Below are 27,569 nucleotides of genomic sequence, written 5' to 3' on the forward strand. Positions count from 1 at the left end.
TCCTCAAATAAAGAAAAATAGAACTACCATATGATCCAGCAGTCCTGCTGCTGGGTATATGCCCGAAAGAAAGGAAATCAGGCCAGGTGCGATGACTCATGCCTGAGGCCTGAGGTCAGGAATTTGAGATCAGCCTGGGCAACATGGCGAAACTCTGTCTCTACTAAAATACAAAAATTAGCCGGGTGTGGTGGCAGGCACCTGTAATCCCAGCTACTTGGAAGGCTGAGGCAGGAGAATCGCTTGAACTCAAGAGGCAGAGGTTGCAATGAGCCAAGATTGTGCCACTGCACTCCAGCCTGGGTGACAGAATGAGATTCCATTTCAAAAAAAACAAGCAAACAAACAAAAAACAGAATACTTTCATGATAGATTACTGCATTCACAGTTAACAAAACAGACAGTGAAGACAACATTTTGAGTAAGCAAGCCCTCTGATAACCCTTAAAAGTCACACCAAGTCTATACTACTTACTCCTATGACCTGATGATACTATACATTCTGTAAACACCATGTGAATACAAAATCAAGTAAAAAAAAACTCCCACCTGTTGCCAAAGACAGTCTCCCAAAAACCACCAATAATGGGTACAGATTCCAAAGTTTCTATTCCTCTGACTTTATCAGAGGTGTTATTTCCATTTTCTCGGCTCCCATCACCATTTACAGTTTTTCGCAATTTTCTACAAAAAAAATTTCAGTAACTTCAGATTATTCAAGACCCTATTTCTGCCCAAAATATCCCTATAGAAAATTATACTGACAAATTACTACCTAAAATCAAGTATAGTTTAACTTCATATACTGAGGATAAATTATGCAAGAACTTTCTGATTTGAGGGCAAAACCAGATTCCGAACCAAAGTCCTATGCTACCATTTTGTTCATTCATTAAAGAAATAGAACTGCTATTCAGAATCTACTAAAAAAAAATTTCCACTTGTATGACCAAAAGTTTGTTCAGGCACATTCAACACCACTAGCAGAAGGAGCAATTTCTTTAAATATGGACGTTAGGAATCTACCTCTTATGGCACATTTTATAAGGGGAACATAGAATAATAGCAACTGATCACTTTTTATTGATATCCTATATAATTAAAAGATATATACTATATATATCAATAAGACATAGCATAGCATTTTATTTCCTTAGAAAATATTCAATCAATTTAACTGAACTTACAAGAAATCTTCTTTTTTAAAAGTTTTAAAAATAACATTCAAAAATAAGAATACGTTGAAATTCATTGCACCTAATGGAAAATTCTTATTTAGTAATTGCTTACGCAGGCAAATATCTACAGATATTCTGAGGGAGGATAACATAACTTTTGGAAGGTAACACTGCATATACCTAAGAACATTTAAACAGTTCCAAAACTCACATATACCATATAATCGATTAAAATATAACATGAATTCAATATGTAAAGAAAAGCCAAATCAATCCTTATTAAAAGTTTAGACAGCTGGGCGCGGTGGTTCACGCCTGTAATCCCAGCACTTTAGGAGGCCGAGGTGGGTGGATCACCTGAGGTCAGGAATTCCAAACCAGCCTGACCAACATGGTGAAACCCCGTCTCTACTAAATTCAAAAAAAAAATTAGCCAGGCGTGGTGGCATACGCTTGTAATCCCAGCTACTTGAGAGGCTGAGGCAGGAGAATCGCTTCAACTCGGGAGGTGTAGGTTGCAGTGAGCCAAGATTGCACCATTGCACTCCAGCCTGGGCAACAAGAGTGAAACTCTGTCTCAAAAAGAAAAAAAAAAAAAGTTTAGACCACTTAGAAGTCAATTCTTATTACACACTTTTGAAAAAAGGTAAAATTTTGGTAGCGCTAACCAAATGTACCAAGATCCTTGTTTACAGTGAAATTTCACCAAATTTTGATTAAGACTGAATTTCAAAGAGAATGTTTTCTTTAAAGACAATATATAAGATAAATTTTAATAAAGAATAATATAGTATATAAAATTTCCTTTTAAACAGCTGTACTAAAATCCCAAACTGGAACTGAAAGTTTATAACAAGGTTTCTCAGCATTAAGGAGAAAAATGCAAAGTAATGCATTCATTTCCTAAGCCAAAAAATAATGAAAAAATACACAAAAGAGGGAGATTTTAAATTAATCAAAGGCTTTATAAATCTTTATAACACCTCTCCCAGAAAATATACAACTACAGTGTAATTTCTCATCTTACCTTCTTCTTCGATTTCCATTGTTTCCTGATGGTCTTGTTAACTGAGTAGACACAATTTGACAGTGGACAGTTCCCATGAGTAGCATAAGGCACAAGGGTCCAAGTACTTCACTTATGTTCACAATAGGCATCATCAAATATAAGACAATTGCTATAACTGAAAAGAAGAGGTTTTAAGATGTAAAACATTAGATCTCATCTTTAAAATTAATTCTAAAAACTATACAATTTCTATAAAAATCCATCATTTAAAAAAGTACACAAATAAATAATTTCCTACAACACCCATCCAGCTGCACATTAGCGGAGTGAAAACCTGAAGCCCTAGATCCCTCGGCAAGTGAAGAATACTGTGTTAAAAGGATTTACCCTTCTGGCAGCATGATAATTTAGATATCTCAAAAGGGTTTCCACCGCAAAAACAACTAGATGCTGTATACAACACGCATGTTGAAATGTGTTGCTCTAAGGAACAGTATTTTCCAAGGCTACACAGAAAGCAAAGAGCAAAGATGGAAATTGAATCCAGGTAGTCAGGCTCCAGAGTCCTCACTCTTAACTATGTTGCCTTTTCATTTCATATATAATGAAGAAGAAATACATATATGTGTGTGTGTATATATATATGAAATGCAAATCAAAGCATATATATAAAAGGTTTAAAGAAGCAAATGAAATGGAAAAATATCAAAAAGTATCTCCATATTTTAACATATTTCAGATTTTCACATAAATAGTAATTCTTGTGCTATACAAACTATTCCTGTGTAGAGAAAAAGAAAGTTACCTATTTCATGCCCTAACAAAATCCCAATACTTAAACACAATAATGAAAGTACCCAGACAATAAACTATAGACCTTGTTGACTTGAGAATGTGAATATAAATTTACCACTAAAAAGTAAGCACCGTGAAGACAAGGAGTTTTTTCTGGTTTGTTCACTGCTATATCTAAAACCAGTACCTGGAGCACAGAATAGACACTCAATATTTGTTGGATAAATGATTGAAATACTATCAAAGTGAATTTGACATTTAAAAGTAGAAAATTTATCTCAGCATCTAGAAGAATATTTGGCACAGACACAATAGGCTTAAGTATTTGTTGACTCAACTGAATTAATGTAATAATTTCATACAATGTAATTTTGATCATATCTATACAAATCATCTCAATTTTGACAGTTATGTAGTAAGAATTTGATTGGCAGCTGGGCATGGTGGCTCACAACTGTAATCCACGCACTTTTTTTTTTTTTTTTTGAGGAGTCTCGCTCTGTCACCCAGGTTGGAATGCACTGGCACGATCTCAGCTCACTGCAAGCTCCGCCTCCCAGGTTCACGCCATTCTCCTGACTCAGCCTCCCGAGTAGCTGGGATTACAGGTGCCCACCACCACGCCCAGCTAATTTTTTGTATTTTTAGTAGAGACGGGGTTTCACCGTGGTCTTGATCTCCTGATCTCGTGATCCGCCCACCTCGGCCTCCCAAAGTGCTGGGATTACAGGCATGAGCCACCATGCCCAGCCTTCCCAGCACTTTTTGAGGCCTGGTAGGTAGATCACTTGAGCCCAGAAGTTCAAGACCAGCCTGGGCAACATGGCAAAACCCTATCTCTACAAAACTCCAAAAAAATTAGCTGAACATGGTGGCACATGCACCTGTGGTCCCACTCCCAGCCTACTCAGGAGGCTGAGGTGGGAGGATCACTTGAGCCCAGGAAGTTGAGGCTGTAGTGAGCCAAGATCGTACCACTGCACTCCAGACTGGGCAACAGAGTGAGACCTGTTCTCAAAAACAAAAAAAAATTTTTTGGTTGGTGAAGCAAAAATGGACAAATGGGGTCACATCATGTTAAACCAAGATCACGACACTGCACTCCAGCCTGGGTGACAGAGCAAGACTCCATCTCAGGGATGGGGTGGGGGTGGGAGTGGGGAGGTGGGGCGGGGGAAGCTTCTACACAGCAAAGGAAACAATCAACCAAGTGAAAAGACAACTCACAGAATGAGAGAAAGTCTTTGCAAATTATCCATCTGACAAGGGATTAATAACCAGAATATATAAGGAGCTCAAACAATTCTATAGGAAATAATCTAATAATCTGATTTTAAAATGGGCAAAAGATCTGAATAGACATTTTGCAAAAGAAGACATACAAATGCCAAACAGGTAAATGAGAAGGTACTCACATCATTGATCACAGAAATGCAAATCAAAACCACAATGAGATACCATCTTACCTCAGTTAAAATGGCTTTTATCCAAAAGACAGGCGATAGCAAATGCTGGAGAGAATATGGAGAAAAGGGAATCCCCGTACACTGTTGGTGGGAATGTAAAGTAGTACAACCACTATGAAGAACAGCTTGGAGGTTCCTCAAATAAAGAAAAATAGAACTACCATATGATCCAGCAGTCCTGCTGCTGGGTATATGCCTGAAAGAAAGGAAAATGGTGGCTGGGCACTGTGGCTCATGCCTGTAATCCCAGCACTTTGAGAGGCCAAAGTGGGTAGATCACTTGAGGTGAGGAGTTCGAGACCAGCCTGGGCAACATGGTGAAACCCTGTCTCTACTAAAAATACAAAAATTTGCCGGGCATGGTGGTGGGCACCTGTAATCCCAGCTACTCGGGAGGCTGAGGCAGGAGAATCACTTGAACCCAGGAGGCAGAGGGTTGCAGTGAACTGAGATTATGCCACTGCACTCCAGTCCCTGGGTAACAGAATGAGACTCTGTCTCAAACCAAACAAACAAAAAAGAACAAGAGAAAGGAAGGAAATCAGTATATCAAAGAGTCACTCCCACACTTGTTGCAGCACTGTTCACAATAGCCAAGATTTGGAAGCAACCAAAGTGTCCATCAGCAGATGAATGGATAAAGAAAATGTGGTACATATACACAACGGAGTACTATTCAGCCATAAAAAAGAATAAGATTCTGTCACTGGCAACAATATGGATGAGACTAAAGGACATTATGTTAAGTGATAAAAACCAAGCACAGGAAGACAAACTTCACATGTTCTCACTTATTTGTGGGAGCTAAAAATTAAAAAGACTGAACTCAAGGAGACAGAGAGTAGAAGGCTCTGAGGCTGAGAAAGGTAGTGGGGGTGGAGTAGGGGATGTGGGGATGGTTCATGGGACAGAATCAAAAATACCTAGTATTTGACAGCACAACAGGCTGACCTATAGTCAATAATTTAATTGTACATTTAAAATGAACTATAAGACTATAACTGGATTGTTTGTAACACAAAGGATAAATGCTTGAGAAGATGAATACCCTACTTGCCATGATGTGATTATTATGCATTCCATGCTTGTATCAAAGAATCTCATGTACCTTATAAATATATATACTTACTATATACCCACAAAAATTAAAAAGCTAAAAAAAAAAAAGAATTTGGTTGGCATTTGATCCCAGTTCCTCGGAGGTAACCTCTAAACCCTTGAATTTCCTAAGTGACAGAAGTACCTTTGCTATTCATTGTGGGCCCCTTGTGCCAAGCCTGATAGTTTATGCTAACAAGGTACCTAAGGATGGCTGCTGGTCACCCCAAAAAGACCAACTATGTGATTAAAGGCTTGGGTCTTTGAGCCATAGGAGACCTCTGAGGAGTAAAGGGGGATGGAGACTGCGTTCAACCATATGTCAATGATCCCATCAATCAAGCCTAAATAATTTAAAGTCTCAATAAAAACTCTACATACCAAAGCTAAGGGGAGCTTCCCTAGCAGGGTGGCAATATTCTGCATATTGCTACCTGAGGACAATGGAAGCATCCTGTTTGGAACCATCCCAAACACTCCTATACCTCTCTTCTCATTTATATTCTGTTGCTATAATGAAACTATAATTGTAAGTTTAGTACTTTCTGGAGTTCTAAGAGTCATTCCATCCAATGATCAAATCTGAGGGAATGCCTGGGGGACCTAAAACTATAGCTACCTGGTCAGAAGTGAGAGTGACCCTGGCGACCCCCAACTTGAGGCTGGTATCTGAAGTTAGAGCAGTCTTGTAGAGGACGGTGCCCTAAACCTGTGAAGTCTGGCCCAACTCCAGGTAACATTAAAAAAAAAAAGCATTGTATTAAAAAACACACACACGGCCGGGCGTCGTGGCTCAAGCCTGTAATCCCAGCACTTTGGGAGGCCAAGACGGGCGGATCACGAGGTCAGGAGATCGAGACTATCCTGGCTAACACGGTGTAACCCCGTCTCTACTAAAAAATACAAAAAACTGGCCAGGCGAGGTGGCAGGCGCCTGTAGTCCCAGCTACTCGGGAGGCTGAGGCAGGAGAATGGCGTAAACCCGGGAGACGGAGCTTGCAGTGAGCTGAGATCCGGCCACTGCACTCCAGCCTGGGCGACAGAGCCAGACTCCGTCTCAAAAAAAAAAAAAAAAAAAAAAGTCATGTATTTTCAGCAGCAGCAACAAAGACAAAATATTTAAATTTCAGGTGGAAATCTCTAAGTATCTCTCAATAGATGAATGCATAAGTTAAACATGGTATATACATACAATGGAATACAATTCAGCCTTTAAAAGGAAAAATTCTGAAACATTCTACATGGGCAACCTCAAGGATATTATGCTAAGTGAAATAAGCCAGTTGCAAAAGGACAAATATTATATGATTCTGCTTATATTATGTTCCCAGAGTAGTCAAAATCATAGAGACAAGGTAGAATGGTGGTTGCCAGGGACTATGAGTAGGGGAAATAGGGAGTTTAATGGGTATGGAGTTTCAGTTTGGGAAGATGAAAAAATTTCTGGAAATAAATGGTGTTGATGGTTGTATTCCAATATCAATATACTCAATGCCACTGAACTCCACACTGAGAAACGGTTAAGATGGTGTATTTCATGCTGTGTACATTTTACCACAATAAAAAAAAAAAAAAAAACAACTGAATTTAGTAAGATCTAAGGGGGCCTTATAAGAAAAAATCCAGGGCTGGGTGTGGTGGCTCACACCTGTAACTCCAACACTTGGGAGGCTGAGACAGGAAGATCACTTGATCACTTGACACCAGGAGTTCAAAGACCAGCCTGGGCAATATAACAAGAGCCCATCTCTAAAAATAAAAAAAAAAAAACACACCAGGTGAGTGTGGTGGCACACCCCTACTGTCCCAGCTACTCAACAGGCTGAGGCAGGAGGATTGCCTGGGCTCAAGGCTGTAGTGAAATACCATCAGGCCATTGCACTCCAGCCTGACCCTGTGAGACCCTGTCTATATTTAAATATAGAGTGAGACCCCGTCTATATTTAAAAAAAAAAAAAAAAGAAAGAAAAAAATCCTGCAAAGCTTTACTGAGGGATAAATAGAAGTCCCGATTAAGGCCAGGCGCTGTGGCTCACGCCTGTAATCTCAGCACTTTGGGAGGCCGAAGTGGGAGGACTACCTGAGGTCAGGAGTTCAAGACCAGCCTGGCCAATGCAGCAAAACCCCGTCTCTACTAAAAATACAAAAAAATTAGCCAGGCATGGTGGCACGCACCTGTAGTCCCAGCTACTCAGGAGGCTGAGGCATGAGAATCGTTTGCACCCAGGAGGCAGAGGTTGCAGTGAGTCGAGATAAAGCCACTGCACTCCAGCCTGGGCAACAAGTGAGACTCCGTCTCAATTAAAAAAAAAAAAAAGGAAGTCCCGATTAAAAGGAGAGCGATATCATATTTCTGTATAGCAAAGAGAATATTGTAAAGAAGTCAAGGCCGGGCGCGGTGGCTCAAGCCTGTAATCCCAGCACTTTGGGAGGCCGAGACGGGTGGATCACGAGGTCAGGAGATCGAGACTATCCTGGCGAACACGGTGAAACCCCGTCTCTACTAAAAAATACAAAAAACTAGCCGGGCGTGGTGGTGGGCGCCTGTAGTCCCAGCTGCTCGGGAGGCTGAGGCAGGAGAATGGCATGAACCCGGGAGGCGGAGCTTGTAGTGAGCCGAGATCTGGCCACTGCACTCCAGCCTGGGTGACAGAGCGAGACTCCGTCTCAAAAAAAAAAAAAAAAAAAAAAAGAAGTAGTCAAATTTTCTGTCCATCCTCCAAAAATATATGTATACATCTATATTTGTATATGTGTGCTGGGGAAAGGGGATAATCAGAGAATTCCCATCCAAATTCCTGTATTGTGGGGTTTTTTGGTTTTAATCATGATAAAATAATGCTAAACTATTTTGGAAATGATAAACAAGAATGCATGAGAAAAAATGTGGGAAAGCAGAATAATAAAGAAATACTTGGCCAGGCGCAGTGGCTCAGGCCTGTAATCCCAGCACTTTGGGAGGCCAACGCAGGTGGATCATGAGTTCAGGAGTTCGAGACCAGCATGGTCAACATGGGGAAACCCCATCTCTACTAAAAATACAAAAATTTGTCGGGCGTAGTCGCACATGCCTGCAATCCCAGCTACTTGGGAGGCTGAGGCAGGAAAATTGCTTGAACCCAGGAGGCAGAGGTTGCAGTGAGCTGAGGTCACACCACTGCACTCCAGCCTGGGCAACAGAATGAGACTCCATCCCAAAAAAAAAAAAATTTCCTGCTCAATGTTAATCCATATTAAATAGCTGTAGTAATGAAAGCAGTGTGGCATAGATATGAGAATAACCAGAAATTAATGGTACAGAGTATGTAGTCCAGAAACACACCATGGCAAATACGAAAATTTAGTATATGGCACAGATATGAGAATAACCAAAATTATTTATGTGCCATTTAACATATGGCATAGAATAACCAAAACTGACAGTACAGAATACGTAGTCTGGAAACAGACCATGGCATATATGGAAATTTTCTCTATATATGATGCAGTATCTATCAACAAGGAAGGAATAAATAATTTAATAATAAATATGTGAAAAAAATACTTAAATTTCACCCTTACAAGTGACCAAGGAAATGCATATTCAACAAGCAAAATATTTTTTGCGTGTCAAATTAGGTAACAATTTTTTGTTGCGGGTGTGGGCAGAGATGCAGTCAGGGTCTTACTCTGTCAGCCAGGCTAGAGTGCAGTGATGAATCATAACTCACTGTAACCTCAAACTCCTGGGCTCAAGTGATCCTCCCACCTCAGCCTCATAAGTAGCTGGAACTACAGGCATGCATCACCACGCCCCACTAATTTTTTAAACTTTTTTTTTTCTTTTTTGTTTTTTGTAGAGATGGGATCTTGCTATGTTTCCCAGGCTGGTCTCAAATTCCTGGCCTCAAGTCTTCCCACCTCAGCTTCCCAAAGTGCTGGAATGATAGGCTTGAGCCACCGCACCCCACCTAGATAACAATTTTAAAATTATAATAATGCTGGTAAGATCATGGTAAAACAAGTATCCTCATCTATTGCTTTCCAAAAGAATTGTGCCACCAGCAATTTCACTGTATGTACTAGAACCCTTAAATGTCCGCATTCTTTGATCTGTTAATTCTATTTCAAAGAACAAATTCTAAAGAAATAATATAAAATAAGGAAAACTTTGTTCCTGATGGCATTATTAACAGAAAAAACATAGAAACAACCTAAATGCCCACAATATGGGAAGATGCTATAAAGTATGTCCCCAACAAAATTCATATTGAAATCCTAATCCTTAATGTGTCCATATTAGGATATGGGGCCTTTGGTAGCTGATTAGGTCATGAGGGCAGAGCTCTCATGAATGAGATTAGTAACCTTATTAAAGAGACTCCAGAGAGCTCCTGTGCCCCTTCAGCAACATGAGGACCCAGAGAGAAGCAGACCCTCACCAGACACTGAATCTGCTAGTGCTCTGATCTGAACTTCTCAGCCTCCAGAACTGTGAAAAATAAATTTTTGTTATTTATAAAGCACCTAGGCCATGATATTTTTGTTTTTTCAGCCCAAGTGGCATAAGACAGAAATTGGTACTGAGAATGGGGGTCCTACTATAACAAATACCTAAAAATGTGGAAGCAGCTTTAGAAATAGGTAATGGGTAGAGACTAGAATAATACTGAGGTACACAGTAGAAAAAGCCTAGATTGCCTTAAACCTTTTTAAAAGAGATTCTGGTGAGGAATCAGAAAGAAAAGGAGGCCACGTGCAGTGGTTCACACCTGTAATCCCAGCACTCTGGGAAGCCATGGCAGGTGGATCACCTAAGGTCAGGAGTTTGAGACCAGCCTGGTCAACATGGTGAAACCCCATCTCTACCGAAAATACAAAAATTAGTCAGGCATGGTGGCAGGCGCCTGTAATCCCAGCTACTCAGGAGGCTGAGACAGGAGAATCGCTTGAACTCGGGAGGCAGAGTTGCAGTGAGCCAAGATCGCGCCACTGCACTCCAGCCTCGGCAACAGAGCAAGAGTCTGCCTTGAAAAACAAAATAAAACAAAAACAAAGAAAGAAAAGAGGGGAGTACAGAAAAAGACTCAGTCTTCTTAGAGAATACCTAAGTAACCATGAACAGAGTATTGGTAAAATACGAGGTAAAGTCCATTCTGATGAGGTCTCAGATAGAAATGAGAAATAATATGTTATTAGAAACTGAAGGAGGCTGGGCGCGGTGACTCAAGCCTGTAATCCCAGCACTTTGGGAGGCCGAGGCGGGCGGATCACGAGGTCAGGAGATCGAGACCATCCTGGCTAACATGGTGAAACCCCGTCTCTACTAAAAAAATACAAAAAACTAGCCGGGCGAGGTGGCGGGCGCCTGTAGTCCCAGCTACTCGGGAGGCTGAGGCAGGAGAATGGCGTGAACCCGGGAGGCGGAGCTTGCAGTGAGCTGAGATCTGGCCACTGCACTCCAGCCTGGGCGACAGAGCGAGACTCCGTCTCAAAAAAAAAAAAAAAAAAAAAAAAAAAAAAAAAAAAAAAAAAGAAACTGAAGGAAAAACAATCTTTGTTACAGAGTGGTAAAGAACTTGCTGAACTGTATTTGTGGTCTAGGATTCTGTGGAAAGTGAAACTTGCAAGTGATGAAATTGCATATTTAGCTGGAGCTATTTCTAAGCAAAGTGATAAAGGTGCAGCTTGGCTCTTCCTATGTGCTTACAGTAAAATGTGAGAAGAGAGAAATGACTTAAAAGACAGAATTGTTGGCCGGGCGCGGTGGCTCAAGCCTGTAATCCCAGCACTTTGGGAGGCCGAGGCGGGCGGATCACAAGGTCAGGAGGTCGAGACCATCCTGGCTAACACAGTGAAACCCCGTCTCCACTTAAAAAATACAAAAAAAAATTAGCCGGGCGAGATGGCGGCGCCTGTAGTCCCAGCTACTCGGGAGGCTGAGGCAGGAGAATGGCGTGGACCCGGGAGGCGGAGCTTGCAGTGAGCTGAGATCCGGCCACTGCACTCCAGCCTGGGCGACAGAGCGAGACTCCGTCTCAAAAAAAAAAAAAAAAAAAAAAGACAGAATTGTTAAGCAAAAAGGAAGCATTAACTTAAAGATTTGAAAAGTTATCAGCCTATCCACATTGTAAAAAGTAAGAAAGCATGTTAGGGAGGTCCCCAGTCACATATAACCAGTTGGTAAGTTTGGGGATGAGTGCCCTCATGGAAGTGGCCTTATAAAATGACTCCTAAGAGCTCCCTTGCCCCTTTCACCACATGAGGACACAGCAAGAAGACTGACACCAATGAATCAGAAATCAGGTCCTCACCAGATACCACATCTTCTGGCACCTTGATCCTGGACTTCCTAGCCTCCAAAACTGTCAGAAATAAAGTTGTGTTGTTGATAAGCCACCCAGGTCTTATAGCAGCCTGAACAGACTCAGACAGAAAGGTTACATAAATTATAGTACTCTTACATAATGGACTACTAAAAAGCTACATAGGCCAGTTGTGGTGGCTCATACCTGTAATCCCAGAACGCTGGGAGGCTGAAGCAGGAGGATCATCTGAAGTCAGGAGTTCAAGACCAGCCTAGCCAACATAGTGAAACCCTGTCTCTACTAAAAATACAAAAATTATCCAGGCATGGTGGTGTGTGTCTGTAGTTCCAGTTACTTGGGAGGCTGAAATAAGAGAATCACTTCAACCTGGGAGGCAGAGGTTGCAGTGAGCCAAGACTGCACCACTATACTCCAGCCTGGGCAACAGTGAGACTCTGTCTCAAAAAGAAAAAAAAAAAAAAAAAAGGCAGCCATATAAAGATGTTTATAAATCCATATGATACATATGACTACATATGATAGCCTGTACAGACATTAAAATGATAGTTTTAAATGACGGTATGTCCACATGATGAATGATTATGCAGCCATTAAAATGATGGTTATGAAGACTTAATTTAAATCAAATAAAATTTAAAAATCGGTCTTTTATTGACACTAACTACATTTTGAATATTCAATAGCCACATATGGCTAAGTAGCTACTACACTGGGCAGCACAGATGTGGAACACTTCCATTACAGATATTCTAATAAATGACACTTTCACAACTTAAAAAATATTAAACCTATAGATTTGCAAATATATACATATATTTTTCACTGTATAACTTAAAAAATTTTTTAACTGACACAGATAAAAGAAAAAAAACATAATTCTTTCACCTTAACCCAACTTCCTCCCACTCTTTGTTCTAATTCATGCCTTTTTGCACAGGTGTAACCATAGTACATACTGCCTACTTCCTTGGTAGACAATGGGGATACATTCGTAAAGAGAATACACTGGGTTCCTGCACACAGTTAGAAAACATCAGGTAGTGATGTGTAACCCATAAATTAAAATTGATTCTTATGATAGTGACTAGAGGGTATTAGGACTACTTAGAAATATAGATAGGAATGGTCTCTTTATGGAATTTACATCCCAGCTGAGATTTAAAGGTGAGAAAAAAGCCAGCCATTTTAAAAGCCTTAAGAATGCTTCAAACAGCCGGGTAAGTGACTCACACCTGTAATCCCAACACTTTGGGAGGCTGAGGCGGACGGATCACCTGAGGTCAGGAGTTTGAGACCAGCCTGGCTAACATGGTGACACCCCATCTCTACTAAAAATACAAAAAATTGTATTATAGGTGGCGCACACCTATAATCCCCGCTACTCGGGATGCTGAGGCACGAGAATCACTTAAGCTAGGAGGCAGAGGTTGCAGTGAGCCGAGATCGCACCATTGCACTCCAGCCTGGGAAAAAACAGCCAAACTCCAAATGCTTCAAACAAAACAAAACAGTTGTGTGTGAAGAACAAAAAAAAGGACATTATGCCTAGAGCCAGCACAAGCAGAGTGGTAAGAAATAGAGAAGATGATGTCTGAGAGGGGAACAGGGACCAGGTCCTACAGGGCAGTATAGGCCATGGTAAGAACTTTGGATTTTTATTCTAAGGTCAACAGAAGTCACTACAGGGTTTTAAGCAGGAAAATGACATTATATGGCTTCTGTTTTTAAAAGATTTCGTTAATCGCTGTGGAAAGAATGATTGGTAGAAAGAAGGCTCAGAGTAGTTATTCCAGTGGTCTAAGCAAAGAAATGCTGGTGCTGTGAACAATGATCATGGCAGCAGAGACTGAGATAAACAGAGTGACAAATTTGGGGGAAGAACTCACAGACTTGGTGACAGATTACACATGAGAGTTGATGGTAGGGTAGAGTAGGAAGCTTTCATTTTTCACCTGAATACTGGGTGACTGATGGTATCATTTAATGAATTGGAGACAAAAACAGGAACAAGTTTACACACACATGCACATGTGTGCAGTGCACACACACACAAGTCAAGAGTTCCATTTTTTATATAATTAAGTTCAAGATACCATATGGTATCTTGATACCAGATTTATATAATTAAATCTCCATATGGAAATGTCAAGTAGGCAATTAGATTTATAAGTCTGAAGTTCAGCAGAGCCTGAAGGTATAGACTTGGGAATCATCTGTATATCAATTATATTTAAAGCAACAGGCCTTAATGACACTACTTAAAGAACAGAACCTAGGGTGCAAACTTTAGGTAATCCATATTCAGGCTGAACATGGTGGCTCACACCTGTAATCCCAACACTTTTGAGCCCAAGAGTTCAAGACCAGCCTGGGCAGCATGACAACACCTGGTCTCTACAAAAAAATACAAAAATTAGCCAGGCACAGGGGCATACACCTGTAGTGCCAGCTACTCGGGAGGCTGAGGTGGAAGGATTGCTTGAGTCTGGGAGGTCAAGGCTGCAGTGAGCTGTGATCATGCCACTGCACTCCAGCCTGGGTGAGAGAGAGACACCCTGTCTCAAAAACAAAAACAAAAAACACACATACCCAATTTCAAAGGCTCAAAGGTCAGACACAAGAAAAGACAGAAAAGGCCTGGCCAGTGAGACAGGTAGAAAGAAACTCAAGTGAAGAGAAAGAGTTACACAAGTATGTTTGCTCTAATGTAGCAGATAATTTTAAGATGAACCCCGAATGGCCTACGTCTCTTCACTTCTGCATACTTTAAACTGTCAAGTGAAAGGGTAAATGTAAAAACAGTAGATAATTATTTAATAGCAAAAGCAGCAAAAAGAAACTGTCATTGCTTATTCCAACTCTGCCAATTACCTTGCATGAAATAAAGTAGTAACAGCCAAACAAAGATTCTTAAAGAGGTAACCTGAATCCACCAATTGCTGAACAATGGAAAAAATACAACTCGAACAAGCCCCTTCCGAGTCAGAGATGTCCATGGAATTTCAGGTTTTGCTTTGGCAAATGTTGACCCTTTAAACATACAATAAAACAAAACATCAAACATTTATATACACTGTATTGATGCCCACCTGTAGCACTACATTAAAAACAGGTGAGTGCAAACATCAGCAGAAAACCTGTTCAGTTAAAAAAAAAAAAAAAAAGAAAAAACCCTCTTAGATGTTTGCTAAATGTAATAACTTCTTGCCTCAATCACTAGGACAGAAGCTCAAAATAAGTCAGGCTTACCTGAATGTTAAACAACCTATTTATCTAATTACACAACAGCAAGTCTCTATGTTCATCCCTCTTTTACATGTATGCATGTAATTTATAGAGCCACACAGTACTAAGGCCGAGGTAGAAAAAGTGCTAAAGCCTGAATGATGAGAGTAAAGTACTACATTTGGAAATTAAAGTACACCATCATATAGAGAAGATATTAAAAATTAGGCATCACTGTGAAATAATATAATAATGTACATAAAAAACAATTTTAGAACTAACCTCTGATCAAGTCAACGTCAATCAAGTCTGGCTTTATGTGGCCCATCTTTTTTGGTTTGTTTTTCAAACCCTAGATAAAACAAAACAAAAACAAAACCAGAAATAAATAAAAGCCCTTTCATTTACTTTTTCTTTTTTTAAGATGTAGTTTCGCTCTTGTTTCCCAGGCTGGAAAGCAATGGTGCGATCTCGGCTCACTGCAGCCTCTGCCTCCCGGGTTCAAGTGATTCTCCTGACTCAGCCCCCTAAGTAGCTGGAATTACAGGTGCCCACCATTAAGCCCGGCTAATTTTTTGTATTTTTAGTAGAGATGGGGTTTCACCATGTTGGCCAGGCTAGTCTCAAACTCCTGACCTCAGGTGATCCACTCACCTCGGCCTCCCAGAAGTGCTGGGATTATAGGTGTGAGCCTCTGTGCCCAGTCAGAAAAGCCCTTTTAAATACAAAAAATAAACTTAAAGTTTTTTTTCTCTATATCTGATTCCCTTTTACTAGGGACACTTTAATCCTAAAGCTCCTTAAAGGAACTTGCCATTAATACACATTTTGTTTTAGTTTTTAATCCTCTCCACTAATGCATCCATATACTTTATCACTTTTTAAAATATTCAAACAGTGCCAACAGATCACTACATGAAAAATAATAGCCCCCAAGCCATCTCTCCTCTCCTCTGAATTTCACTCCTCAAAAACAAATAACTTTCATCTTTTTTTTGCTCTCCTATTTTTAATTGACACGTTATAATTGTGCACATTTATAGTGCAGAATGTGATATTTCAATACATGTATACAATGTATAATGATCAAACTGTATCACCTTGAACATTTATCATTTCTTTGTGTTGGGTTCATTCAAAATCCAACCTGCTAGGTATCTGAAAACATATAATAAATTGTGGTTAATTATAGCCACCTCACAGTGCTACAGAACACTAAACCTTACTCCTATCTAGCTGTACTTTTGTATTTGTTAACCAACCATTGGCTATCTGTCGTTCCCTCCCTCTTACACTTCCTCACCTCTAGTAACTACTATTCTACTCTCTACTTCTATGAGATCAACTTTTTAGCTTCCATGTATGTGTGAGAACACGAAGTATTTATCGTTCTGTGCCTGGCTTATTTCACTCTGCATAATGTTCTCCACTTCCATTCATGTTGCCGTGAATGACACAACTTCATTCTTTCTTACAGTTAAATAATATTCCATTGTGTATATATACCATATTTTCTTTATCCATTCATCTGTTGATGGACACATATGAATTCCATGTCATGACTATTGTGAATAATGCTGCAATAAACATAGGAATACAGATATCCCTTCGACATATAGATTATCTTTCCTTTGGATATATATTGAGACTGCTGGATCACATGGTAGTTCTATTTGTAGTTTTTTGAGGAACTGCAATACTGTTTTTCATAGTGGCTGTACTAATTTGCATTCACACCACCAGTGTATAAGAATTCCCCTTTCTCTGCATCCTTGCCAGCATTTTTTTTTTTTTGTCTTTTTGATAATAGCCATTCTAACTAGTTTGACATGGTATCTCATTGTGGTTTGATTTGCATTTCTCTAATGACTGGTGATATCGAGCATTTTTTCATATACCTGTTGGCCGTATGTATTGTCTTCTTTTGAGAGATGTCTATTCAGCTCAATTGTCCATTTTAAAATTGAAGTACTTGGATTTTTGCTATTGAGTTATTTGAGTTCCTTATATATATTAATCCTTTTTCAGATGAAAAGTTTGCAAATGTTTTCTCTCATTCTGTAGGTTGTCTCTTCAATCTTGATTGTTTCCTTTGCTATGCGGAACCTTTCTAGTTTGATACAATCCTATTTGTCTATTTTTGCTTGTTACCTGTGCTTCTGAGGTCTTCTCTATAAAATCTTTACCCAGACCAATGTTCTGAAGCATTTCCCCTATGTTTTCTTCTAGCAGTTTCAGGTTTTAAATTTAAATAATTAATCTATTTTGGCTTGGTTTTTGTATATGGTGAGAAACAGTGGCCAGGCGCGGTGGCTCACTCCTGTAATCCCAACACTTTGGGAGGGGCCAAGGTGGGAGGATACCTGAGGTCAAGAGTTTAAGACCAGCTTGGCCAACATGGTGAAACTCTGTCTCTACTAAAAATACAAAAAGTGGCTGGGCATGGTGGTGGGTGCCTGTAATCCCAGCTACTCAGGAGGCTGAGGCAGGAGAATCACTTGAACTGGGAACATGGAGGTTGCAGTGAGCTGAGATCACACCACTGCACTCTAACCTGGGCGACAGAGCAAGACCCTGTCCCTTAATTTAGAAAATAATAATAAAATAATTTGTACATGCTAATTCTTAATTACATCTTAAAAATTAGATATTCAATCATTAAAATTAATGCCAAAATTAAAGGTTACAATAATTTGCCATTTACCTATATGGTCACTGAGCCAGCATTGATCTTTAGCTTTGTTTAAACAGATGCAGTCAATTTCTCTTGTGAATCCTATATATTTCTATTCAACTCACCATAAGCTGTAGATTTTACAGAAAAATGTTCTAAAACCTCAAGTGTAATAAAATTAAAGAAGGAATCAAAATTTGAAAATGAGGCAACTGAAGGAAAAAACCCTTTGAAGAAACGCGTACACTAATTTTTGAAATATGCATAATTTTCATGAGAATAACAATTATCTTGTATGCTATATTCAAAATCAGAAATTAAAAATTTAAAGGTAAAAATATTACTTTATACCTTTTTGGACATTTGTTCCAGTGCTAAGCTTTCTGGACATTTGTACCAGTGCTATTCCCCATCACTTTAGAGTCAAAATAATCTTTCTACTTTCTTTGCTTTCTAGACTTTTCTCCAATAATGTTACAGAGTTAGAATTAGCATTAACTAGAGGTAAAATTATCCAAATCTCCCTTAGCAATAGAAACACATTTATTCATTCACTCAGTCAAAAAATATTCCACAAGTATCTTCTATATGTCAGATACTCTGCTTGAGCTAGGTATAAAACAATAAGTCAAAACATGGCTCTATCTTCAAAGAATGTACAGTATAGAAGGGAAGACAAACGATAAGGCCAAATGTACAAGGGTTTCTCAGGAAAATGCCCTCTGAATCTCCCCATTTTTTTATTTCCTAAAGGGACAGAAATCATTAATAAATTTATGACCACTGATCTCAAGGAAGATTAGAAAAGTCACCATATACTGCTGTATATTTTGTACTGAGGGAGAGTAAAAACCACATTCCATACTTTTGTTTTAGAATCCTTCTGCTTTATCTTCCACCGTGCATGTGTGTATAAGAGGAAGTACATGCCAGGCACTATCCTAAGCACTGTCACATATAGTCATGCATCACTTAATGTCAGGGATACATTCTAAGAAATTCATCTTTAAGTGATTTCACTGTTGCCTGAACATAGCTTACTGCACACCTAGGCTATATGGCAGCCTATTGCTCCAAGGCTACAAATCTGTCTAGCATATTACTATACAGAATATTTAGGCAATTTTAAACACTGTGGTATTTGTGTCTAAACCTAGAAAAGGTATAGTAAAAATATGGTATAAAAGATAAAAAATGGGGCTGGGCGTGGTGGCTCACCCCTGTAATCCCAGCACTTTGGGAGGCCAAGGCAGGAGGATCACCTGAGGTCAGGAGTTCAAAACCACCCTGGCCAACATGGTGAAACCCCATCTCTACTAAAAATACAAAATTAGCCGGATGTGGTGGTAGGCACCTGTAATCCCAGCCACTCAGAAGGCTGAGGCAGGATCACTCGAACCCAGGAGGATGAGGTTGCAGTGAGCCAAGATCGCACCATTGCACTCTAGCCTGGGCGACAAGAGTGAAACTCTGTCTCAAAAAAGAAAAATAAAAAATAAAAAATGGTACACCTGTATAGGGCACTTATGAATACTGCTCTCAGGACTGGGAGTTGCTCTGAGTGAGTGAGTGAGTAAGTGAGTGGTCAATGAAAGTAAAAGCTTAGGACACTGCTGTAGTATACTACTGTAGACTTCATAAACACCGTAAACATAGGATACACATTTTTTTAAATTATCCTTTCTACAACATTAACTTTTTTTTTCTCTGAGACAGAGTCTTGCCCTGTTGCCCATGATATAGTGCAATGGCACGATGACAGCTCACTACAATCTCATTCTCCTGGGCTCAAGCAATCCTCCCACCTTAGCCTCCCAAGTTTTTGTTTGTTTGTTTGTTTGTTTGTTTGTTTGTTTTTGTAGAGAAGGGGTCTTGCTTTGTCACCCACGCTGGTCTCAAACTCCTGGTCTCAAGTGATCCTCCTACCGTGGCCTCCCAAAGTGCTAGAATTATAGGCATGAGCCACCTCACCCAGTCTGTTCTATAATAACTTAACCTTAGATTACTGTAATGCTTTTACTTTACAAGCTTTATAGTTTTTTTAAACTTTTTGACTCTTTTGTAATAACAATTAGTTTAAAAACACACATTTTCTTTTTATCTTTATAAGCTTTTTTCTTTCTTCTTTTTTTTTACTTTTTAATTAAAAACTAAGATACCAACACACACAGCCAAGGCCTACATAGGGTCAGGATCATCAATATCACAGTCTCCCACCTCCACATCTTGTCCTACTGTAAGGTCTTCAGGGGCAATAACACACAGGGAGCTGTCATCTCCTATGATCATAATGCCTTCTTCTGGAATACCTCCTGAAGGACCTGCCTGAGACTGTTTTACAGGTAACTGATTTTTTTTAAATAAATAGAAGGAGTCCACTCTAAAATAACAATGAAAAGTATAGTACAGTAAATATATAAACCAGTAATATAGTCATTTATTATCATTATCAAGTGTTAGGTATTGTACGTAACTGTATGCTATACTTTTTATGACTGACAGTGCATTTGGTTTGTTTACCCCAGCATCACTCTAAACACATGAGTAATGTGTCATGCTATGACTTTATGATGGCTACAAAATCACTAGGCAATAGGAATTTTTCAGCTCCATTATAATCTTATGGGACCATATGAGGAGCATCGATGACTGAAACACCATTATGTGGCACATGACTGTACTCAACTTGACTCATTTAGTCCTCACAAATGTCCTATGATATTGGTACCTTTATTATCCTCACTTTACAGATGAGGCAACCAAGGCAGAGATTCCAATCCTGTCATTCTCATTCCAAAGTCTGTGCTCTAACCACTATACTATCCTGCCTTTTGCTATATGACACAAAATGCATCCCTAATCAATGTAGAGAGAGGTTTTGTTAAATCAAACAAGACTGCTTAACTTTGAGAGGTTCAATGGGCATTAGGAGTGGATTTTCTTATTGGCCACAACCTCTACCTCAGCAGTCCAGGAAAAGGTTGTAGGAGAGAATCAGGATAATCACTAGTTGCCAGAGTAGTGGTAGGGGAATTCTCTGCACATCCCCAGCTGTAGGCTGTATGCAGCCCTCTCTATTGTTTGCCCCCAACATAACTGTGCAACATCATCACAAGCTCAGAACCACTTGACAAATGAAGTGCCCACTTTTTGGAAGAGGAACAAAAACACTGGAGGTATTGATGCAATATAATTGAACTTTGTATTAAACAAGGAATAAAAAACAAGTGAAACCCTATGACAAATCTCTATTTCCTAGTGTGCTGAAATTTTCTATTTTATTACCATCAAAAGAATTGAACTATTTATACAGTCTGGTGCAGAGAGGGAAGTTGACCCTGATTTGGGGCATATGATAAACAACAAAACAACAATTACAAGGCAAGTGTAGCACTATAGGAACATCCATAATGGACACCTTATTCACATTTAAGAAGTCCAAGAAAGATTTCCACAAAGAAAAATAGTATCTAACCTGATACCTGAAGGATGTATAAGAACTTGTAAAGTTGCACATGGGATATAGCAAAATGAGGAATCAAGAAACATGCCTGTAATCCCAGCACTTTGGGAGGCTGAGGCAGGCAGATTCCCTGAGCTCAGGGAGACCAGCCTGCGCAACATGGTGAAACCCCGTGTCTACTAAAATGCCAAAAATGAGCCGGGAGTGGTGGCATGAGCCTGTAGTCCCAGTTACTCGGGAGGCTGAGGTAAGAGAATTCCTTGAACCAGGGAGGCAGAGGCTGCAGTGAGACGAGATCGTGCCACTGCACTCCAGCCTGGGTGACAGAGCAAGACTCTGTCTCCAAAGAAGGGAAAGGAAGGGAAGGAAAGGGGATAGGAGGGGAGGGGAGGAAAGAGGAGGGGAGGGGAGGGCAAGAAAGAAAGAAAAGCATATGAGAGGACCCAGGAATAAGAGATAGCATGGTAAAAACTAAAGTAAGTTTGAGAAGACCTAAAGCACACAGTGGAAGTGAAAAGAGGTCAAGACATGGGTAAGAGGTAAACTTGTGAGATGAGAAGAAGTCATAATGTGAAAACTATAATCATGCTAGAAGTATGATTTTACTGTAAGGGTACTAGGAAGTCAGGAAACAGTTTTAAATATGAGAAAAATAATCAAATTTGTATTAAAACAGAAACCAAAAAAACAACAACCTGGCTTCGTTATAAAGAACAGATGGAGGGTAAGGAGAGATAGGAAGCAAAAGAAAGCAGTTAGAAAGTTAAAAAACCTACTCCAGTAATCTAATCAGGAGTGGATAAAATTTTTCTATAAAGGGCCAGATAGCATTTCAGGCTTTATGGACCATACCAGGGGTCCCCAACACCCAGGGCATGGAATAGTGGTCCGTGGCCTGTTAGGAACTGGGTTGCACAGCAGGAGGTGAGTGGCAGGTGAGAGAACAAGGGAAGCTTCATCTGTATTTATAGCCACTCCCTACTGCTCAAATTACCACCTGAGCCCTACCTCCTGTCAGATCAGAGGTGGCATTAGATTCTCACAGGAGTGCAAATCCCATTGTGAACTGCACATTCAAGGGATCTAGATTGCGTGCTCCTTATGATAATCTAATGCTTGATGATCTGTCACTGTCTCCCATCATCCTCAGATGGGACTGTCTAGTTGCAGAAAAACAAGCTCAGGGCTACCACTGATTCTACATTATGGTGAGCTGTGCAATTATTTCATTATATATTACAAGGTAATAATAGAAATAAAGTGCACAATAAATGTAATGTGCTTAAAGCATTGCAAAATCATCCCCCCAGTCCACAGAAAAACTATCTTCCATGAAACTGGTCTCTGGTGCCAAAAAGATTGGGGACTGCTGGACTATACCATCTCTGTCACAACCACTCAACTTAGCCACTGTAGCCCTACAGCAGACACAGACATTGAATATAAATATGTAAAGCACTAAACCTGGCTGGGTTCCAGCTAGATTTGCATATAAGCAATAGTTTGCCAACCAGATGAGTAGACAATAGGTCAGACCAGGTAATTAGAAGTGTGAACTGGGAAGAGTACTCATATTCAAAAGATATTTAGCAGGTATAATCCAGAAGTATTGGTAACTGAAAATGTGAGATTAGTGTCAAGGTGAAGAACTCTAAACCCTGACTTTAGTATTTTAGCAATTCACTGAATAGGAAAGGTAAGAAAACAAAAAAGTATTGGGTCACGGGAGGAAGGTCACATTCAGCTCACACTCCACTGGCCAAGCAAATCCCATGACTAAGGTGGAAGTCTGTGGGGCCAGGAAGAATTCTCCTCTTATAGGAAGGCACTGCAAGTCACATGACAGTAAGTGCAGCCATATAATCTTCTTACAGGAAAGAATAATTACAGGTAGTGAATAATTAGGAAAATTACTGTAATATACAGTTAAGTCCATTTGACTCTAAAGTTCTTGCCTAAATGCTGATGAGATTTGTTGGTTTTGGCACCGGTGTAAATAAAGCATATTGGTATAGCCAATATACCTAAATACTCATATACCTCTAAATATACCTATCTCATATGGAAATATATGTATAGCCTATTACTCGGGTAACATCATTTAATATATTATTTGGTTTTGGAGGAAAAATGTTTTAAAATTAAATCTTTATTTGTACTAAAATAATACTCATATTATAAGGCTAATAAAAAATAACATTCCAGTCTCACCCTTCCTTACCCTTGATTCATACATCGTAGCCATTTCTTTTTTATTTGTAAAAAAAAAAAAAAAAAAGTTTACAGTGCTTTAATCAATTTCAGATGTTATCCATTCATTTCTTACTGTTGAAGATGAGGAAATAACTTTCCATTTAGCCTTACTATGCCTCAATTCCTTCACCTATAAAAAAGGGAAGATAATAGCACATAGCTCATAAGATTATCATGAGGATCAATTGTGTGTGTTGCTTAAAATAATGCAAGACACATACTACACACTATTAATGATCATAACATCACCAAACAATGCTGATGACTCAAAAGATCCTTTTATTTTCCTTTTTCTTTTGAGACAGAGTCTCGCTTGTCGCCCAGGTTGAAGTGCAGTGTTGCATTCACGGCTCTCTGCACCTTTGAAATCCCAGGCTCAAAGGATCCTTTCACCTCAGGCTTCTGAGTAGCTGCAACTACAGGCACACATCACTACACCCAGATGATTTTTTAATTTTATTGCAGAGATGGGATCTCACTTTGTTGCCCAGGCTGGTCTCAAACTCCTGGGTTCAAGGGATCCTCTTGGCTTAGCCTCCCAAAGTGCTAGGATTACAGGCATGAGCCACCATGCCCAACCAAAAGATCTTTTTAATCTGGAAATACATATATAGTACTGCATTTCTGGGGCAATTGTTTTAAAATTATTTATTAACTTCTTCCTCTCCATGTATTTCCTTTTTCTGGAACATCTATTAGTTGGATATTACATTTCCTGCATGAACAGCACTCATTTTGTTATTTTCTTTTTTGTCATTCTTTTTTATACTACTTTTCTGGGAAATGGTCTCAAATTTATCTAACCTTTCCCCTGTATTTATTTTATTTTCTATTTATGTATGTGTTTATTTTTGAGACAGGGTCCCGCTATGTCGCCCAGACTGGAGTGCAGTGGTGCAATCATGGCTCACTGCAACTTTGACTTCCCAGGCTCAGATGATCTCCCACCTCGACCTCCTAAGTAGCTGGGACTACAGGCGCGCAACACCAAGTCCAGCTAATTGTTTTGTATTTTTTGTAGAGACAGGGTTTCACCATGTTGCCCAGACTAACCTTGAACTCCTGGGCTCAAGCGATCCACTTCGGCCTCCCAAAGTGCTGGGATTACAGGCGTGAGCCACTGTACTCAGACACCACTGAATTTATTATGATTATTTTTATTTTCAAGTCTTCTTACTTTCTCATCTAGAGTCTATCTTTTAAGCATTCTTTTTTAATTTTTAAATTGACAGATAATATTCTATGTATTCAGTGTGTACAACATATTCTGAAGTAGATATACACTGTAGAATGACTAAATTCAGCAAATTAACATATCCATTACCTCACATGGTTATTATTTGTGTGGTAAGAACACTTAACATCCACTTTCTTAGCAGTTTTCAAGAATACAACATACTGTTACTAACTATAGTCACCAATGTTATACAATAGATCTCCTGAAGATATCTGTCTTTTTATAGTATCCAGTTTTTTAAAGGTAGTAACTGTATCTTTAAAAACACTGTTCTTATGATTCCTGCATTGCTTCTTTTCTCTTTTCTTCTTTTTCTTTAGGTCTTAAATATTTGATGATTTTTAATTATCCATTTATAGTTAAGAGTCACTAACACACTGAATGCAAGCTCAGTGTGCAATGGGTGAAGCATTTTGAATAATGGGCCTCACTACAGAGGCGTGGCCAGTCATTCACTTTTCAGTATCCTTAGGTTCTCTTTGGGTACTCAGTTTTGACAAAAAGAAATTCCAGTCTTCTGTTTGCAGATTATAAATCTGACCACCAGACTTTCACTTAATCCCCATTATTAGTGCAGCATCTCACCAGACTCTGATTTGTTTTTGGTCTTCCAGAATCCAGAACTTCTCTGGCTCAGCCTCTCCAGAGAGCAAGCTTCAATCCCGTCTTCTGTCAGAGGAAGATAAGGGTAACTATGTGGCTACATGGAATAAGGAAGATCTGGGGGTAGGTCTATTATCCCTTATACATATGCTCAAATAATCCTATCCTTAGTTCTTCCTCACTCCTACAGATACACCTGATACATCTAATTCCTGAGTCTTGCAGAAGTAATCACATGGGTTTTACTTGTTTCCTACTGGCTTTCCCTATTGCAGAGACTTAGATTTTTACTTCCTTCATTTTCCAGCCTTCAAAATTGCATTGACAGCTCTCGTTTACTGTAGTCTCTTCTTCCATTCTTTTAGTCCTTGCGGGCTGCCATGTTTTTTTCTTATTTATTGTACTTTTAAAGAGGTTTCAGGAGAGATTAGAGCATGTATTTGAACTATCATTTTTTGGGTTTTTTTTTTTTTTTTTTTTTTTCAGGACAGGGTCTTGCTCTGTCACCCAGTCTAGAGTGCAGTGGCACAATCATAGCATACCACAGCCTCAAACTCTAGGCTCAGGTGATCCCCGCCACCCAGCTTCCCCAGTATCTGGGACTATAGGCGCATGTCACCACACCCAGCTAATTTTTTTATTTTTTTGTAGAGCTATGTTGCCCAGGCTGGTCCCAAACTCTTGGCCTCAAGCAAAAACCTCAGCTTCCCAGAGTGCTGGAATTATAGGCCTGAGCCACCACGCCTGGCCTCAAACTGTCATCTTTAATAAGGAGTGTCAGTGCCATCTATCATATGGCCACCATCGTGCTTAAGTAAAACATTAACAAATACAGCTGAAGGAGTCTCTGTGTTTCTGATTAGCCTTTTTTATTCTCTAAATACAAAATCATGCTATCTTCAAACAGTGATTTTTGTTCACTCTAATATTAATTTTTAAAAAGAAAACATACAAAAAAGATAATATTAATTAATGTTAATTAGAATGTTTTGCTCATCTCAGCACATGTATCTCAAACAGCATGCTAAAGACTAGTAAAAGGGGCCAGGCGTGGTGGCTCAGGCCTGTAATCCCAGCACTTTAGGAGGCCAAGGTGGGCGGATCACAAAATCAAGAGATCAAGCCATCCTGGCCAACATGGTGAAACCCCACCTCTACCAAAAACACAAAAATTAGCTGGATGTGGTGGTGCGTGCCTGTAATCCCAGCCACTCGGGAGCCTGAGGCAGGAGAATTGCTTGAACCCATGAGGCGGAGGTTGCTGTGAGCCGAGATTGCGCTACCGCACTCCAGCCTTGGTGACAGAGCAAGACTCTGTCTCAAAAAAAAAAAAAAAAAAAAAAAAAAAAAAAAAAAAAAAAAAAAGAAAGAGTAGTAAAAGGGGAGATTCTTATTTTAGGCTTAAAATAAGAACTTGGAGGACTAAGTTATACTCCATCACTGAAAATAATGTTAGACATTAGATTTAATATACACTCTCATTAAAAATGTTTAGGGCTGGGTGTGGTGGCTTACATCTGTAATCCCAGCACTTTGGGAGGCCAGGGAGGCAGAACTGCTTAAGCCCAGGAGTTGAAGACCAGCCTAGGCAACGTGGTGAGCAACCCTGTCTCTACAAAATATAAAATATTTTTTTAAATTTAGAAAACAATTTTAATTGTGAATATGTATACATTTACATTTTTGGTGTACTACATTATTATTTTTCCTACTTTTTTCTATTGATATAATTTTTAAAGTAGCTTTATTGAGGTATAATTTACATACTATTAAACTGACTCATTTTTACAGATTTAGTAAACAATTTAGATTTTTAGTACATTTGTAGAGTTGTTCAATCATCATCACACTCAAGTTTTAGAACATTTCCATTACCCCAAAAAGTTCCTTTCTGCCGGTTTGCAGGAAAGCCCTGTTCCCCTCAATCTATAGGCAATCTTTGATCTGTTTTCTATTTCTAAAGATTTCTAGAAATTTCATATAAACAATCACACAATATGTTGTGCTTAGCATAACATTTCTTATATTCATCCATGATGCAGTATGTATTAACAGTTTTTATTGCTGAATTGTATTTCATTGTATGACTGTAACACATTTGCTTATACCAGTTGATGGACACATGGATTTTTCCTACTTCTGGCTATTAAGAACACTGCTGCTACTGCTGCTATGAATATTTGCAAGTATTTATGTTTTCACTTCTCTTGGATAGAAAATGTTAAATATAGTAGATACCCTAAATATAGGTAGATACCCT

The 27,569-nt window shown here is 39.3% G+C and overlaps 1 protein-coding gene across 7 annotated transcripts in view; it reads right to left on the bottom strand.

Moving 5' to 3' along the window:
* Positions 1-27,569, bottom strand: part of PHTF1 (putative homeodomain transcription factor 1) — a 61,930-nt gene that overhangs the window by 26,153 nt on the left and 8,208 nt on the right. For 4 of the 7 annotated variants that reach the window (XM_030935110.1, XM_010371985.2, XM_010371986.2 and 1 more), the window contains 4 exons: positions 15,362-15,431; positions 14,726-14,884; positions 2,206-2,362; positions 550-684 (listed from right to left, as the gene is read on the bottom strand). In XM_030935110.1, coding sequence (XP_030790970.1) covers positions 550-684; positions 2,206-2,362; positions 14,726-14,884; positions 15,362-15,431 — 521 coding nt within the window. Of the gene's footprint in view, positions 1-549; positions 685-2,205; positions 2,363-14,725; positions 14,885-15,361; positions 15,432-25,291; positions 25,376-27,569 lie in introns of all 7 variants that reach the window. The other 3 variants (XM_030935112.1, XM_030935111.1, XM_030935113.1) reach the window with 2 other exon arrangements.

The sequence above is a fragment of the Rhinopithecus roxellana genome, chromosome 8 (assembly GCF_007565055.1).
Source record: "Rhinopithecus roxellana isolate Shanxi Qingling chromosome 8, ASM756505v1, whole genome shotgun sequence".
In the NCBI taxonomy this organism is placed as follows: domain Eukaryota; kingdom Metazoa; phylum Chordata; class Mammalia; order Primates; family Cercopithecidae; genus Rhinopithecus; species Rhinopithecus roxellana.